The sequence below is a fragment of the Diceros bicornis genome, chromosome 21, assembly GCF_020826845.1.
Source record: "Diceros bicornis minor isolate mBicDic1 chromosome 21, mDicBic1.mat.cur, whole genome shotgun sequence".
In the NCBI taxonomy this organism is placed as follows: domain Eukaryota; kingdom Metazoa; phylum Chordata; class Mammalia; order Perissodactyla; family Rhinocerotidae; genus Diceros; species Diceros bicornis.
The window spans coordinates 35,670,459-35,687,846 of record NC_080760.1 but is presented as its reverse complement, the minus strand read 5'-3'; the positions used below and the strand labels follow the sequence as shown (position 1 = coordinate 35,687,846).

General features: G+C 39.0%; 1 protein-coding gene across 9 annotated transcripts in view; it reads left to right on the top strand.

Annotated features, from left to right (window-relative positions):
* Window positions 1-17,388, top strand: part of ENPP2 (ectonucleotide pyrophosphatase/phosphodiesterase 2) — a 107,120-nt gene that overhangs the window by 66,837 nt on the left and 22,895 nt on the right. For 7 of the 9 annotated variants that reach the window (XM_058564851.1, XM_058564847.1, XM_058564846.1 and 4 more), the window contains exons 11-17: window positions 18-90; window positions 6,682-6,790; window positions 9,819-9,944; window positions 13,172-13,203; window positions 13,882-14,009; window positions 16,030-16,117; window positions 16,242-16,329. In XM_058564851.1, coding sequence (XP_058420834.1) covers window positions 18-90; window positions 6,682-6,790; window positions 9,819-9,944; window positions 13,172-13,203; window positions 13,882-14,009; window positions 16,030-16,117; window positions 16,242-16,329 — 644 coding nt within the window. Of the gene's footprint in view, window positions 1-17; window positions 91-4,509; window positions 4,666-6,681; window positions 6,791-9,818; window positions 9,945-13,171; window positions 13,204-13,881; window positions 14,010-16,029; window positions 16,118-16,241; window positions 16,330-17,388 lie in introns of all 9 variants that reach the window. The other 2 variants (XM_058564854.1, XM_058564848.1) reach the window with 2 other exon arrangements.

The window sequence follows — 17,388 nt, the reverse complement described above, 5'->3', positions numbered from 1 at the left end:
TTCCAATTTTCCCGTAGGCCTTCAGTCTATGCCTTCTATTCCGAACAACCTGATTTCTCTGGACACAAATATGGCCCTTTTGGCCCTGAGGTTAGTAGCTTATCATCTGCCTGAGGAGCACCTGTGTCCCTGGGCTGCCTGATCTACTGACCTTATTTCAAGATTTGTACAAAGTATCTTGGGGTATTCCTATCTGCAAGACTAAAAACATTTTCAAAAAGTCTTAAACCTACCTGTTTCTCTTACAGGAACTTCATTTCAGATTGATTTGATATTCAAAAATATCCTAAACATGGTGTTCATGGGAGGGGTAGATTCCAGCACTGCAGGCATCAGTCAAAAGGTGAAAGACTGGGAAGGGTTGGCATTTGCCGTCACTGGGATAGGAATGGAAAGGAATCTGGAGATGAAACTTGCAATACAAAGATTGCAACTGAATTTCAGCTCCCTTCAAATGATTATACAGTTCAGAGAGGGTAAGTCAGCTATGAAGCTCTAATAGCTTTAGCAGTTACAGTCAACCAGGCATGCTATAGCATTGGACACTTTTTTATTTGATAAATTTTGACATAGGTGTATACCTGTGAAACCATCACCACAATCAAGAGTATGAACGTATCCATCACCCCCAAAAGTGAAACAGATTCTTAATTGAGAAAAATACCCTGTTGAATAAATCTGTTTAGCAGAGGATCGTGACATCCTTTTATCAAACACTCAGGAATCAGTAGAAGATCATCTGTTTGTAAGGTGATAGCCAATATAACTTCAAATTCAGCAGATGGGAAAGGGATGGTGATGTTTTATTATATTCCTCTTTCATCTCGAGATGGCAGTCTTCCCAGTGTTGCCCCATAGAGCGTTTTAAAATATGATGGGATTTACAAATCTAAACCTTTTCATGTTTTAAATGTTTTCCACCTCTCTTTCTTACTAGGGTGGTGAGGTGTACATCAACATAATAAAACTTGATTTTGGATGAGAAATGATTACAAAAACTCTTTGGTGATGGAAACTGCCTTCCATTCTCTGATAGCCTATGACAACACTGTTGGCGATAATTAAGTTGCTTGCGTTCAGCCTAAGGATGAGAGGAAATACAGAGAACTTGTCTAAACAAAGGCAGTAAATACCAAGGAATCATAAGTCTTTCTGAATGCTTTAACATCAATTCAGTGGTGATTTTTTTAAGCACCAAAAACTAATGGCTATGTGAAACCATTCTTAGTTTGCCTTAAATCATTGAAGTCATCTAAGTCTGATGTTCTTTTTCCTATCCCTTTGATGTTTAACCAGTGTTGCATGATTATGAAACACAAATAATAGAATGAGATAAACATCTGCATACATGAAACACAAATCGTCTTCTTGCCAGAGCAAACATGGCTGTTTTATGTTTAGGATGACTTTCTTTGAGATTAATCTAAAGCGAACAAAAGGAACCACATTTTATTAAAATGTTAAAAAAAAAAAAAAACTCTAAGCAGTTCCATGTGCCCTATTTAAAGGTTCCACTTTTCTTGGATAATAATATCCCCTAAAAGACCCTACACATAGGCAAACCAGAGATTGATATAGCCATTCTTTTAAAAGCAGCAGGCTGATACTTAAAAAGGTTTGGGGCTGCTCAAATTGCTTGGCAGGTAAGTGGACTTAGAAATAGAATCTCAGAACTTCTGACTCCCACACCAGGGCTCTTCCTGTGGAACCATGTAGCTCTCCTTCAGTCCAGGAGATAAGCAAAGTGATCAGTTAATAACTATGTTCAATTTACACAGAACATTTTCTTTACGTCGAAAGTTGGGTTTTTACAATACATGTGAAGTACAACTCTTATAATCCTTAGTTCCTTAAAAGTTATATGGCTTAGCAAAAAATGTTCTTTATCCATGAACATCTATGGATTTCTAATCTATGTAGTTCAGTTATAATTACCTACTTGAGAGTGTATGTGTGTGTGTGTTAATCAAGAAGTAAACAAAAGTTTTTTTTAAAGTACAAGCAGTGATAAATGAAGCATAATATAGGTTGCTTTAATTTGCTATAATGATGATTCTATGCTCAGGGTTGCTCATAAATAGACAAACAGAGATTTTTTTTTTTGATGTGGTATTTTTGAATTAAGAGTTGGAAGTATTCATGCTATGTTCTTTTTAGTATTAATACTTAATTATAGCTGGGATATTCTCATGTATCTACTGGGTAAAACACTCTTCATTAGGTATCTTGGAGTGTATCTTTAGTTATGATAACCTGATAACTTGGTCACTTTTTTCTGATAAGGCAAAGGATATTTTCAGGTATCAACTAGTTCTCACTTGGTTCTAGGAATCTTATTTTTACTGAAAGAAAAGCAAAACAGTTTACACTTCTAAAAACGAAATCAAAGCAAGCCAGCAAAACTTCTTTTCTATTGTAGACTAATTGTCTATACCTATATATCCATCATATACATTTATTGTGCATGTAAAGATTATAGTAGCTGAAATATTTTTAAAATGAGTAACACGTTTACATCTAATGTGAAAATACCTTTCATTTGGAGTTTAATTGAAGTGCTTCAATCCAGCAAAATGTGTGCTACAACACAGTTGAAGTTTGTGCTTTATTTGCTTAATATTTGAGTATACATTTTTCAGGACGAATTTCAAAGGCCATTAAATAAGATGACCAAACGTTGGGCTAATAGCTTCAGGAAACGGTGTATTGCTCCTGGTTTCTTAGTGTAATGGTGAATGTTCAGAAATATGCTTGCTTTGTTTATTGGCACCATCTTTTCCTCTTTGACCTTCTATGCTTTCTCTGTGACCCCTCGTTCGGCTGCTCCCTCAGAGGCCTAGAGGCAGAGCTTTGGCTGGCTAGTTACTACCTTCAAATGGCAAAGTATCCTTCTGAAAAGCAGAGAAATTTGCCCCTCTACCTCCCATCCTCTTAATAACCTCAGGCTAAATCTTCTAAAGTCAGACTAAAGTATGGCTGGTCGGTGAAAACTTAGCTTCCGTCTACCTCTAACATTCGAAGAAGAAAATACATGCAATATAATCACTGGATGAAAACTCCTTTTGGCTAAATCCTGTCTCTCCTGCTGCTCCTCTAACCTGCTGCAATCGGAAGGGCTCGCCTTGGGAGTCTTCGGAATGTTGAGGTCTCTTGCAAATGGCCGAGTGTCTGATGGGCAGACTTGAGCGCTCGCTGAATGTCTTCGGTGCCCTTGAAATGGGAAACCCTCTTTTTCCTTTTGCTTCTCTTCTCATGAGAACTGCCTAAAACTAGAAGCGTTTAAAAAACGAAAGAAAACCAGAGTCTGTGGGGCTGTGTCTTTCAATCGCTCTGCCGAAGAGAAATGATGAGACAGAAATGGAAGTGCCTTTGCAGTCGCTTGCTCTGGAAACAGTGAAATCGCATGGCAGATGGCCTTCTTTTTGGAGACACTAACATTGTTCCTCTCCTGCCCCTTCCTGCATCTGAATGATTCTCGGAATAGTCCCGCCGAGAGAAATCAGCTAGGTAGACAGCAGGGCTTGCTGCTTTAATTCACCTTTGCACCATCAGCAAATCAGGGGCCTGTTTTTCTTTAGCATCTGGAAGTCCCAAAAGGTTATATCCTTTCTCAGTTTATGAGTCAGCCTTTACTGCTTTCTAGATTTTCAAAACAAGATGCGTAGTACTGCCACTCCCCCCAAAAAGGAGGTTTCTGATAGAAAGAGTATAAGTAGACACTTTCTTAATATGTATACTAAGATGAAGAGATCTTGACTACTTTTTACGTTTTACCTAATTTTACAAGAGAATTTTTAAAAAGACAGTTCTACTTTTGGTTATCTCTTGGCTTAAAGTTCCTCTGTACTGGAAACCTAAATTATCCAGTGAGAAGTTCTCTCTCCTGCTGAAAGTCCTGATTTGTGGAAGTACATTCATGACCAAGGAGGATTGTTTATTATTTGTTTCATTCCATCCTTGGTTTAAAAATTTCTTTTTCCTGTTCCTTGCCAATGAAGGTGACAGTTGCTTTGATATATTTGGTGGTGCGAACAGATAGCCTGTCAGATTCTGAATAGGAACCACCTACATGAATCCCAGTGTCACCTTGAAATGACCAAGTGGCTAGTGTTCTATTTAATTTTCAGCTAGTACTTTATAAATGAAGAGCTTTTCATAACCAAGGACCAGTTTCTCCCTAATGCAGGAGTTGTGGAATGCAGAACTCTATGTCACCTTCAGGTGTATCCACAAGTAGGCCCCTCAGCCAAGAGAAACCCATGTGACTAGATTCTCCTGAATTATATTCTTGATCTCAGTGAAGAAGCTGTGACAACATCATCAAGATGGATTTAGGAAGCTTCTCTGTATAGAGTTCCCTGAATCATCCCTCATACCAACTTTTTCCCACTTAAGGAGCCTTAGCTTTTCTAAGACTCTGCTGACCCCGAGGCAAAGTGTGAGCTTTATTATCTGACCCCAGAGGGACAGACGACTTCTGAGTCCAGACATCTCTCTCCGCCAGTACAGGAGAGTAGTTATGGCTCACCTCTTACTCCGGCTAAGAGACCTAAGAGGAAGGTTACCCCTAAGAGGAGACAGGAAAGCCCAGTTGCTCCTCCAAAGAAAAGAAGAAGAAAATTACATAGGATGGATCGTTATGCTGCGGAAACTCGTCAGGACAAAGTAAGTTTATCTATTGTTCCAAAGCTTTGCGGCGGGCAGGTCTGAGTTGAAGGTTTCCTTCAGTGCCTTGGTTTGAAAATCAGCTGAATAAGTTTCAGAAAAACTCTGGCGCATCATCCTTGGCTTTGAGTCCAGAAGAATCTGGTACTTCAGAGGTTAACACTGATGTGAAGATCTCTTGTACTTTTAGCGAGACAGGAAAAGAGAGCATTCTACTTTCTTTAGAATTGGTTGCCCTAAAACTAGTATTAACATTTAGGCTTGAGTGAATGTTAAGACGGCTATTGGCTTTGCTAGCACTTATTCACAGAATTAGTCACAGTGGTTTGTAGTCTTGGTTCTTGAGAACAACCCAGCAAGATAGCTGGGGGAATCCTCAAAGACAGTGTAGATTAGAACTCAATAGAAAATTGGCTTAGATTAGTGCTCTATAACTTCAGAGTTCAGAAAAGGTCTTAGGTTGTAGACAAGGAAATAGCTGGGATAGAAAGAAAGAGAAAACAATGGGTAGATAGAGTTGTGTGTGTTTTCTCATAGAGATATGTGCAGTGTCTACTCTTTTCAGTACATTCAAAACAGCCTATAGGTTGTTACTTTTCTCAAAACCTTCAGATGCCTCTGAGGCGCTATCTTATTTATGATTGTCTGAACTAATCATTAAGAAGTAGGTTCTGGATTTTACCTTGAGTTGCCTTGTTGAGTAAAGGAAAATAAGTTGTTGCCAAGGATTGACATATCTTGCGCATTGGGTATTTCTTTGTTTAGGCAAAGGTCTTAGAGGAGAGCATGGTTTTCTGAGAAGCAAATACCATTTAGTTCCACATCAGTTAGTCCCTTCAGATTATGCTACACAAGTCATTCTGAAAGTTTCACCTGTGACTTACTCCTTGGGACAGAACTTGAAATAATGACTTCTGTCATGAAGAAAAACAACTTTACACCTGATTTTACTGACAGCATGACATGAGGAAAGGTCTTGAATCATCTGAGAAGATGCTAATGGAAGATAATATTATGTGTCTGAGCAAAAATGATATGCTGATGCCTTCTGTTCTTGTCTCAAGTCATCTTGGGTGTATGTGTGTGATTGTAGCTAAGTTGCAAAATTCATCTAAAGTACAGTCAAACGTTTGTCTGATGAGATATTTCTTGAAAATCTTTCCATTGCACAGAGATGAGAGTGAGAAGGAAAGTCTCTAGTATGTGGGAGCATTCATGCCATTAGAAACTTCCATTTGAAGCAAGAAAACGAGATGGATTATGTTTCTTAGGCTTTGGAAATGTTCTACAGAGAATTGATTTTTCATTTTTCATTAGGCTAAATAAGAAATCTTCTAGAACAAGCTCAGTGGTTCACTTCCGTTTAAGTTAGGACTCTTATAGATTCTAATTTTACTGAAAATCAGCTTGAATAGGACTAAATTGAGAAGCAGTAGCTTGTTTCTTAAAGGAGGTTCTTCTATTAAGAGTCTATTGCTGTAAGAAATCAACAGTTAAGTCCTTTGGAACCTTTGACGGATCCCATTGTATTAATGATGTTCTAATTTAGCATCCGGTGGAAGGTTACCATTATTCTCTGAACTGCTTTTGATTCACTTAGCCTCCGTCTTCTTGCCTTGGTTCAAAACCTAATGTGATTTCACCTAGGGAACAAGAGGCTTAAACTATCCATCTGACTTTCTGCTCACTCTCAAAATTCTTGGATTTAAAGAACATTGTTACATTTTGGAAAGGCCATTTTATCTTTGAGAAAAAGAATTGACCTTAATATTTCTGATATTTTTATATCAAAGAATCTTGAAAGGGATTGGATGAGGAGAGGTTTTATGCTCCTGAAATAATACAAATAAAAGTGCTTAGAACAGATTTCCATTAAGAATGGCAGGCAAATCTCCCTGGACAAAGCTCTGCCTCTGGGCCTGAAGTTTTCTTTCCAGAATGTTCTAGGAGTAGAAGATCTATGAGAAACTGAAAGGAAAAAAAAACATGCAGGGACTAATTTTCTTCTTTTTCCAGATGACAAATCCTCTGAGGGAAATTGACAAAGTAGTGGGGCAATTAATGGATGGACTGAAACAACTAAAACTGCATCGCTGTGTAAATGTCATCTTTGTTGGAGACCATGGTAAAGCTTTGTTTCTTCTTTGCTAATAGGATAGACACATAGATAATATTTCTGATGGTGTTGAGGAAAGGAACACTTACCCTCAGAATCCCAGGTCGTATTCTTCACTTCTTTCCCTCTTTCTTCAGGATGGGGAAAGAAATCAGACCATAATTCGAAAATATGAGCCGACCTGAGATGACCCTGGGTTCATTTTGATCAAAACCAGGGATTTCCTGTATCTTCCTATTCTTTGCAAGAAAAGCCTTTCTACAAAAATCTGTCTCTTATTAAAGTGTTGCAGACAATTCTTGTGATATTAATAGCTTCCTCTGTGAATGTGATGTATCAGGTGATAATCCCCCATCCCTGCTAGCCACATCCCCAAAAGGAGCCCACAGAGTTTATGTGGCTAAAAAATAATGTAAAGATGATAAGGAAGCAGAAACATAGGATTCTTGTCAAAGAAGTGGCATATAAGTAAAATGATGTCTTGGCATTCACTGAGGAAATTCAAGACCAAAACCAGAGGACTCTGCTTCAATAGAGAAGACTGTTAAAGAGAGGAAGAATGAGTTTTTCTAAATCACTGTATAAAGTAAGAAAATTCATGACCACTTTTTTTTGTGTGTGTGAGGAAGATCAGCCCTGAGCTAATATCCATGCCAATCCTCCTCTTTTTGCTGAGGAAGACTGGCCCTGGGCTAACATCCATGACTATCTTTCTCTACTTTGTGTGGGACACCACTGCAGCATGGCCTGACAAGCAGTGCGTCGGTGTGCACCCGGGATCTGAACCTGGGCCGCCAGCAGCGGAGGACGCGGCTATGCCACAGGCTGGCCCCATGACCACTTTTTTGAGGTGATCAAAAGCATCATAAACATTATATGATTATACAGCTGGAAGGGGTCCTCAAAGAGCATTCTTATTTCACAGGTGTGCAGACTGAGTTCTAGAGAGTGCCTCCTGTATTCTAGAACTATCAAATTGAAATAGTGACCCTGGAATGTGGGGCTGCGCCCTTCTAGGAGTGGGTTGGGAAGAAGAAAATTGATTGACTCTTCGATAGTTCTGTTAAGAATGGCAGGAAAATCTTCCTAGTCACAGCTCTGCTCTGGGCCTGAAGTTTTATTTCCAGAATGTTCTAGAAGATCTATGAGAAAATTAAAAAAAAAAAAGCTGTGAGACTAACTTGCACTAAATGTGACTCTCTACAAAATTATGCTTCATGAGTTTGACTTGGTGGAGAGCTGCAGATAGGACAGCGAATTTGGAGCATGTGACCCAGCTGATTCAAATTAAGTTGCCGAGAGGCGTCAAGAACTATTGGTCACATGCTGGAGCCAGATGTCTAAGAAATAGATGGGTCCCAGTGAGTCACATGCAGGATTATTGGAAGAGTCTTGGGTTGATTAAAACCTTGTCTTGCCAGTGTGTGGGCTTTTGAGATGAGTAGATTGCTTTGGTTTTGGGGAGCCATGGCATCTCTTTCTTAAAAGGTAGTATGGTGTAGTGTTTCAGAGTCTGGGCTTTGGAGTAAGAATGAGTTTCAGTTGAGTTCAAATTGCCCTGTGCCATTTAAGAGCCATGTGCCGTGGTATACGTTATGTGGCCTCTCCAAGTCTCAGCCTCCTCATCTGTAGAACGAGAACATTAATGTTACCTACACACAGTCTGGAGATTGAAGGGTGTTGATGCTTAGGAAGCACTTCTCATATGGTCTTTGAAAGCAAGAGAGATGGTTCACCGTTAGGGTAGCCTACGTGACTTCCTAGAAATGGAACAAATGGAAGATCCTTCCATTCTTTCATAAATAAGCATTTGGAGACTTCCCCTTCCTGAGTTAACATTGTACTAGAACATAGTAGCTGTTTATTGCTTTTATTTTTCCTACTAAGAGTTTAAATGTTAAAAGGCAAGATATATAACCCTTGTGCTATGTTGGGATATGTTTTTCTTTCTCTTGGTTCCAATTATGTATTAAAAAAAGGCGAGAGTCTTGACCTGGGATCCCAGAAGGTGATAATTTCTCTTACCAGATCCTGGCCACTCTGGGTTATATTTCTTTATTCCAAAACCTTAGGAAGTCCTTTACAGAATCACTTATTTTCCCCCTCTTAGAGAATATTCATATATTGGATTATGCAAGCAACATGTTAAACTTTCATGGTTCCATGTCATCTCATAAATGACAATAAAGGTCTCTACCAGACTCTATAGTCTGTGATTCTAAGATTTCAGTTTTTGTTTTTATTTTTAACATTGATCAAGAAATTTTCCTTGATGGGGGGCAGGAAGAAAATCAGGTGGGGGAGGAATCTTTCTTGGTTAAAAAATTCCCCACCTAGACCCTTTTTGTGTTCTAGTTGCGAGTTTTCGGTTTTGACTGATTACGTTGTTTACAACTTGTTTTCAGCGTTATTTTGTTTGTCACTTTGGGTGGTCATTGGGGCTGACATTTTTCTTTCTCATCTCTTGTTGCCAGTATTGTTTTGTCAGTAACATCCAAGGCCACCAGTGGAGGCAGAGTGAGGGCTGGTGATTATGTACTCAAGTTGGGAGATATATTAGAGAGACAGAGTTGGAAAATGACATTTTGTAAAAGAGACACAGAACTACAGATTCCGGTTATTTACACCACCCCCAGCTGGGAAGAGTTTGAAGCAATCTTGGAATTTTTTTTTTTAAAGAATAGATCTTTTTCATAATGACTGTGTAAATAGTTTTTTTTTTTTTTTATAAAAAGGTCATAATTACTTCCCTTGTCTTGCTGTTCTTGCTGAATGGCTTAAAATGATAATTGAGATGATGCATTTTCAACCTTCTAGTGCTTCAAGATAATGACTAAATCAAAGTCTGATGAAAAAATTATATAAAGAAGCATTAAAAAATTTAAAGTCAAGTTAAGAAATCTTAAGAGAGCGGGATCCTCACATTAAGTTGTTAAAAACAAATTAAGGAGATGCCTGGATGTTATCTTTAGTGTCTGTGTTAAGATTTTAATTTTAATATTGCCTGAAAATACTTTTTTTTTCCTCCTCCCCATAGGAATGGAAGATGTCACATGTGATAGAACAGAGTTCTTGAGCAATTACCTGACTAATGTGGATGACATTACTTTAGTGCCTGGAACTCTAGGAAGAATTCGACCCAAATTTAGCAATAATGCTAAATGTAAGTTGATTCTTAAAATACTAAGTTGTTAGAGTGGTAATACAGTGGAGTCAGTAAGGGCTTGTTCTCTGAAGCCAGAATACTTGGGTGAAAATCCTAGCTCTGCTACTTCTCAGCTGAATTACCTTAAGTAAGTCATTTAAACTCTAAGCCTCAATTTTTTTATCTGAAGAATGGAGATGATAGTAACAGTAGCTACCACGTAGGGTTGTTGTGAAAATGAATCCATGTATATCACTTAGAGTGGTTCCTGGCACATGGTAGCATTATATAAATATTTGCTCTTGTTTTTATCATGTGGAAAATACACTTAATTTGAGGCCTGTGTATAACCATAAACTTCTGTTTACAAGAGAAGAACTTTTCAACAAGAGATTCAGGCTTGTTCTTTATCTGAAGCTAGGGAGTCTGTGACGGGGCTGGCAGAACCACACTCAGTCCCTGAACGTTCCTAGGAGCCCACTTGAAGGGGACTCTTCACTTTATAAAGTAATTGACAGAACCCAGGAGGAGAAACTGTTAAGCCTTTGGGAAGTGGCTGCTGTTTTGAAAGATTAGAAATAAAATAAGTAGGAATAATCATCACTGTGTTTTACACATTCAGGCTATGATATGCCACTGACAAGAGCTTTAATTTATGGACTAGATGTTTTAGGTGCTGCCCACCTAGCTTTTGAGAAGCCCATAGTTTTATTGGAGACATGCTGCATTTAAGAAAAAAAAAATCCTTTAGCGTTTTTAGCCTTGGGAATAAGAAACCATTGGCACCAAGTGTAAAGCTTTGGAAAATTAAGTTTTTCCCAAACTACGTTCCTGAGTCAACACAAATGGGAACCATTCCAAGGTCAGCTCCAGGCAACGTTGTGAAATAAACAACGTTGTCCTGCCTTCTCTGTCCATGCCCTCTCTGTCCTCCGTGTCCTCCCTTCTCCTCTGCTCACTTGAGATAGGCAAGCCCTCGCCAGGGATGGGATGCACGTCACTAGGGTACCTCTTGATTTAATATTTGCATTTTAGGGCTTATGCAAGAAAGGTTTTGTCTATTTTGAAAGGTATTTCAGACATCAGTAAATGTAATGGGGAGGTTGTTTTAGGGGAGAAAAAAAGCTTTCCTGGGGCCAATGAAGTAATAACTACCAATAATGAGATGTTTTGTACTTTACAAAACATTTTCATAGATGTGATTTCATTTTGTGAGAGACAGTAGAGGGAAGTGGTTAAGAGCACAGACAGCAGTGGCAAGATTTCTGGGTTCAAATCCCAGCTCTTCGAGGGGCTTGCACTGTGACCTTGGCTAAGCTACTTAAACACTCTGTGCCTCAGTTTCCACATCTGTAAAATAAGGATTGTTGGGAAGATTAAATGAGAGATTATTTACATATCACTTAGATTGGTGTTTAGCACATGGCCAAAGCTATATAAATGTTAGCTATGATGATGATGTCCTGGTCACATCACTGTTTCAGCTAGATATATATACAACCTTATTTAATCCTTCCAATAGCCCTGTGTAATAAGTATTATTATCCCCTTTTATAGATAGTAGAAATCAAGGCTCAGAGAGAGGTAAAATAACTGGCTCAGAGTATGACAGCTAGTAAGTGGCAGAGCTGAGATTTGAACTCAGATTCACTGATTTTGAACTACCCACTCTGGGCCAGGAGCCTCTTCACCTCACACAAAGTGAGAGCTGTTTGCATGAGAGGACTGAGTACTTCAGAACTGAAGGATTGGTGTCCCAAATGTGGACTCAGGCATATATTATTTCCTAGTAGTTCTCTGGGATTTATTTGAGCACAAGATTGCCCCATGCTCTTTATTTTTCTTCGTTATCGAAGAATGTGAATTTGCTCTGTTTGGTCCTTTGAGGACTGTGGTTTATGAGGCCACAGAGTGTAGATGCTCAAAGCATCGCTTGCTCAGTCAGGTTGCTCAGTTCCCAGTGTGTAAGCCCCCCATCTTCTAAATGCCCATTGGCTTGGTGAGGATTCTAACACCCCCTACCTCCCAAAGTTGTTGTGAATGACCAGAGAGAAAGTGCCTGCCAAGCTCTTACAGAGACACTGCACATGGCATGGACACAATTAGGGTTAACCATTACTGCTACCATTATTACTTATTTGTTCTTCATTAAAAGATGCAGCTGAAATTTAACCGCAGTGTAGAATGGAATTCACATTTTAGTTTTGGATTGCACAGCTTTAGAACTAAGATTCTGAAAATTGTCTTTGAAGTGTGTATATTTATACTGCAGGGCACGCTTATTCATGAATTTTTGACAAATATGAACAAATATTTATTAACAAATGCTTATTGAGTGCCTACTATGCACCAGCCCTGGGATACAGCAGGAAACGACACAGACACAACATGCTCCCTGACGTTTATACTCCAGGGAGAGCTGCATCTTGATAGTTGGTATCTCTTCTGAAGGCTGCTTTCCTTTTTTGCTGACTCTATAATGACATACTGAAGCAAATTTTTTGAAAACAAAACAAAATCCAACCAACCTACAATCTCCTCTTTCTCCCCACACCCCCCAAAGGGGGACCTTCAGATAATATAATCCTGTCCACAGTTTATACACAGCCATCATTTACATAGTTTTGCTTTTGGCTAGTTCAGGGTATTGACTAAAATATCCTTTGTTTGCTGGTAGCGAAAATAAAGGAGGTGCATACATGTGTGGCTGGAGACGTGCAGCAACCTATGTCATTAGACCCATAATATTACCAAGAAAACAAAACTGTTTAAAAAACACAGCTCAGTGGATTAACAGATTCTTCTTAAAGCAGATGACCAGTTGCTTCAAAGGTCTGCACATAAATGGGAAGTTACATTAAAAACTCCAAATGCTCAATTTGGTTCCTGATGTGCAATTGTGAATAAATGAAGTCCAGGCTCCAAAGGGACCATATGGGGGAACTTAAAGAAGCAATTTACCTAGCAGTAGCCTGGTGCTCTGGAATTCCCTTCCAGAAGAGGAAACCTGGATCAAGCAGGGAAATTTACCATAGGAATTATTGCACTTATCTAGCTGCATTTCACTTACTGAGATATTAAATACCCCTAAACAATTTTACATATGTTTTAAACAAAACCTGAAGTGATAGCTCTTCTGGGAGGGAAAAAAAAAAGAAAGAATTGAGTCTCTTGCTACAAAAATGATTTCTGTCAGTGATTATTGTCATCCCTTTTGAAATCTTTCTCATTCTCTCTTTGAACAGACGACCCTAAAGCCATTATTGCTAATCTCACAGTAAGTATTGCAAGTCACCAGGCCTCTGCCCTCGGAGCAGCTTCCACTGCTCACCGCCTATGTTCACCTCCCCTGCTGTTCTGTGTATTTGTTTCCCTAGGAGCTTTCAAAACTTCTGGCCTGTGTACAGCTTCAGGCTCCCTAATGGTCTTGGCAATGATACAAACTGAGAATATTTGATCTTTCCATTAGAACTGCAAAGTATTCATTCATAATTAAACAAATCCTTACTGTCTCTGATCCAGATATTCCCACCACTCTGTTCGATCATTCCTCATCCAAGATAGAGATCTTAAAAGCATGTGAGAATGTAAACACATAGGTCTGAATGTGTGTCCTCTTCCTGTCCCACCCCACCTCCATCTTTTGACTTGAAGCAGTTGGGAAAGGCCTTATAGTTTTAGCTGCTCTCAGTGATGGTCTCACAAGTCAGGAATGTATCTTAAAAAGTCCTAACTCCCCTCTGATAACCTTCCATATCGTCTTCAAAGTTATCTAATCCCCTTTGAACCTATTTGTTTTCAACTTGTATTATTTGATAGAGGATAACTAATTCCATTTATTCTTTAACCAACCTTTGCTTGGCTTAAAACCTCCTTCAACTTTCTAGAGAGAGAATCTTTAGGATGTTTCCTAGAAGACATTCCATCTAAAGTCCAATTTCCATTTATATTTCAGTGTAAAAAACCAGATCAGCACTTTAAGCCTTACATGAAACAGTACCTTCCCAAACGTTTGCACTATGCCAACAACAGAAGAATTGAGGACATCCATTTATTGGTGGACCGCAGATGGCACGTTGCAAGGTAACTTGGGGACTGGCTGTCCCTGTTTCTCAACTTCATAATCACCTCTTTGGCAACTGGAGTGCTATAAGGTCCTTAGCCATTGTAAAAAGAAATCTCAGTTGAAAATCTCATTGTTTCCAAAGATTTTGTATGTTAGATAAACAATTAGCACTGAAACAATACATCTCTATGTTCTGGGTCTCAGCATCTTGGTGTCTCTTTACAGCCTCTCAGTAAATCTCTGTGTGTATCTCTCTTTCTCTGTTTCATTTTTTGAATTTACATTCTAGCCTGTATTCTTATTACTTGAGTAAGTAAAAAGTATGACTGGGACATTGCCTTATCACACTGGACTGATTTGGTCTTGGTTGACGAAACTTAGCCTGTAGCAACGTTTATAGCAGAGTTCAGAAAATGTTGTTAATCTTAAAACCTCTGTTACGGTGGGTATGTTTTATATTGCCTTAAATATTTCAGATGTTTGCCTTCTTTTGAACTACAAAGGACTCTCCAGTATCGAAGAGACTATTCCTTGCTCTTGAATCTCATGTAGAATGTGTTTGGAAGCTCTAACCACTTCCAAACAGTTAATCATAAAAAGTTTATCCATTTTCACACAGACCTGGGAGCAGCCCTTTCCACTCACTCTTGTTTTTAATCTTTAAGAAAAGTGTTGTGAATCAGTCTGTAGTGATAATTGAACAACTACTATATGTACTCTAGCTGGGTACTTTAATGAGTTTATAAGGGAGAGAAGATAATGAGAAAATGTTGGTCCTCTAGGAACTTGTATCAATATGGAACACAGGGAGAGACACATGTGACAAATACATAAATATCCTACTGTAATTGTCAGGGGGGTACATAGATATGTAGGAATGTGAAGAGAGATGTATGAAGACTCAGAAATTATTGAATTCATTTAGAACAGACAGGGGGAGTCTTCATAAAAAAGTTATAAATATGTGACCAAAACGGCTTGGCTGAGTGTGTCCTCTGCAGGAACATTTATGTATGGGGCAGCTTGGAAGAGAGAGCAAATTTGGTACGGTTGGTGGGTTTATATGAAGAAAACCTGGTTGTTGAGTACAAGTTAAGTGAAAGATGATGACAGTTGAGCAAATTAGCATAGACCAAAGCCACGCATTTTCATTAGCAGTGTATCTTTTAAATTTAACTCTTGCATTGTTGAGTTATTATATGCACATATCCCAAGCCAAAAGTACTTTTCTTAAGAGTGGGGACCCAAGTGTTTAATTTCTTTATATTCTCCCAAGCACTTTACTTCAGTGTGATGTACCCCATAGGTCTTAGGAAATATTTGTATTAATAAACATGGAAGTTTTTTGGAAAAGTGCTACATGACACTGAAGCAAAGGATATTATCCTATCCCAACAAGGAAGGTCAAATGGTTTTGATGTCTAGAGAGCAATGTTTCCATTTTCTATTTTTAAATAGAGATATTGTCTAGGTGAGGCTGGGCTTTTGTTAGATATGTCACTATTACATATGTTAAGTTTACCACTCAGTTATACTCTCTGGTTGCAATATACTGATAGGTAAAGTTGTATGCAAATGTTTTTATAGAATACAAATCTCCATTTACTGATTAAACATCACATATTTTAAAAGTGCCTACTGTGTGATTGGCATTGAGCCTCGTGATGGGTATAGAAGTGAACTAGACAAACGTGGTATTAAAGTGGAGAATCTTAGCGTCTCGGAGCTAGTGAAGCACATAGACAGACAGAACGTTACCTATGACAAGTGCGTTGCTTGGTACAAACACGAGGTATGAGGAAGGCACCATGACTTCTGTTCAGAGGTCTCCATTTGTCCTGGGCTGATCGTCAAAGCAAAGTCACTTGGGGGAAATGAACAGCATCATCTTTTCATCACTGCAGGAAGAATGCAATGAAAATAGAGATAAATATGTTTATAAAATCCACTTGGAGATTTTTTGTGCACTGTAATTGGCTTTTTATCAGAGTGATTTCGTGAGAAATCTTGACTGATTATACAATTGTTTCAATGTAGGAAACCTTTGGATGTTTATAAGAAGCCATCAGGAAAATGTTTTTTCCAGGGAGACCATGGATTTGATAACAAGGTCAGCAGCATGCAGGTATGATCCCAGAACTGTGAATTGGTTGTGTTTTAGTGATTCTCAGAAGGGATGGGGAATGGTGGTGTGGAAGTGCTGCTACGGGATATTAGCAATGTCTGATTGTTTTCGTTTCTTTTGGAAGACTGTTTTTTTAGGTTATGGCCCAACATTTAAGTACAAGACTAAAGTGCCTCCATTTGAAAACATTGAACTTTACAATGTTATGTGTGGTAAGTCACTTATTTCATCAAAACCGATGAGACCATCTTGAGTTAACAGACGAACTTCCTCCATGCCAGAGAAAGAAATGAGGTGTCTGTTTTCCGGGACCACACCATCTCCCTGCAAAAAAATGTTGTAACTTGCCCATTGGTTCGAAGGACAGAATATCATCCCCTTCTAAGGCTTCTTTGTCTTCCTTCAAAGGTTGACTAATGGGGAGTTTTCATAGTGTTGCTGTTGGCAGCCTCTGGCTGATCCAACATAGCATTACAGTTTGACACCACTGGTCAGAGACCTGGTGAAGCAAGGGTTCTGCATGGACGTGGCTCCCACCTCCATCTCTTGCGTTGCAGCCCAGTTAAAAATTTGCCAGCTTGCATGCTGGCCAGCTATTTATGTGCTCCTAATTATTTTTCTTCCTTGAGCTTCTAGTTGCTGAATGAGGACAACTTTTCCTATTTAGTAAGGGAGTGCCAGTCTGGTGGTTAGAGGGGGAGTCTGAAAGTCGGGTCTCCTGGGTTCTTTTCCCATCTTGGCTGCTAGCTCTCCCTTGCCCTGCCTCTCAGCTTAGGCAAGTCACTGTGTGCCCACTTGGCACCCAGTCACTTGCTATGAAATCAATCCGTTCATTTCACAGAGGCACGTCAAGGCACAGGGCCAAAGCCTCTTCTTGTCCCCGTACTTCTGTGGAGTGCATTAGAGGGCAGACTAGAGGTTATTTATTGATTATAAGTCTCATTTCAAAATTCGGGTTAAAAAGTCTCATAGAGATGCAGAAAGGCAGTGATACTGACACTGATAGTCCTTGGGTTGTATCTATCACAGACGTAGGCAATAGCTAAATAAGGACCTATTCCTTTACTCTTTGTTTTGGGGAATGTCTCTCTCTCTATGGTCAAGCAGTGAACATGGCTATTTCAGAAAGCGTGGCAAGACATGGGAAGGCTGGCATGGTTCAAGAAGTAAGAAGGCATTGCCTACCATTTAAATTTGGTTTTACCTAATTCTAATTTGTGTTCAGAGTTTTCAGACCCTTGGAAAGTGAATGGTTTTGACTTTCACCATAT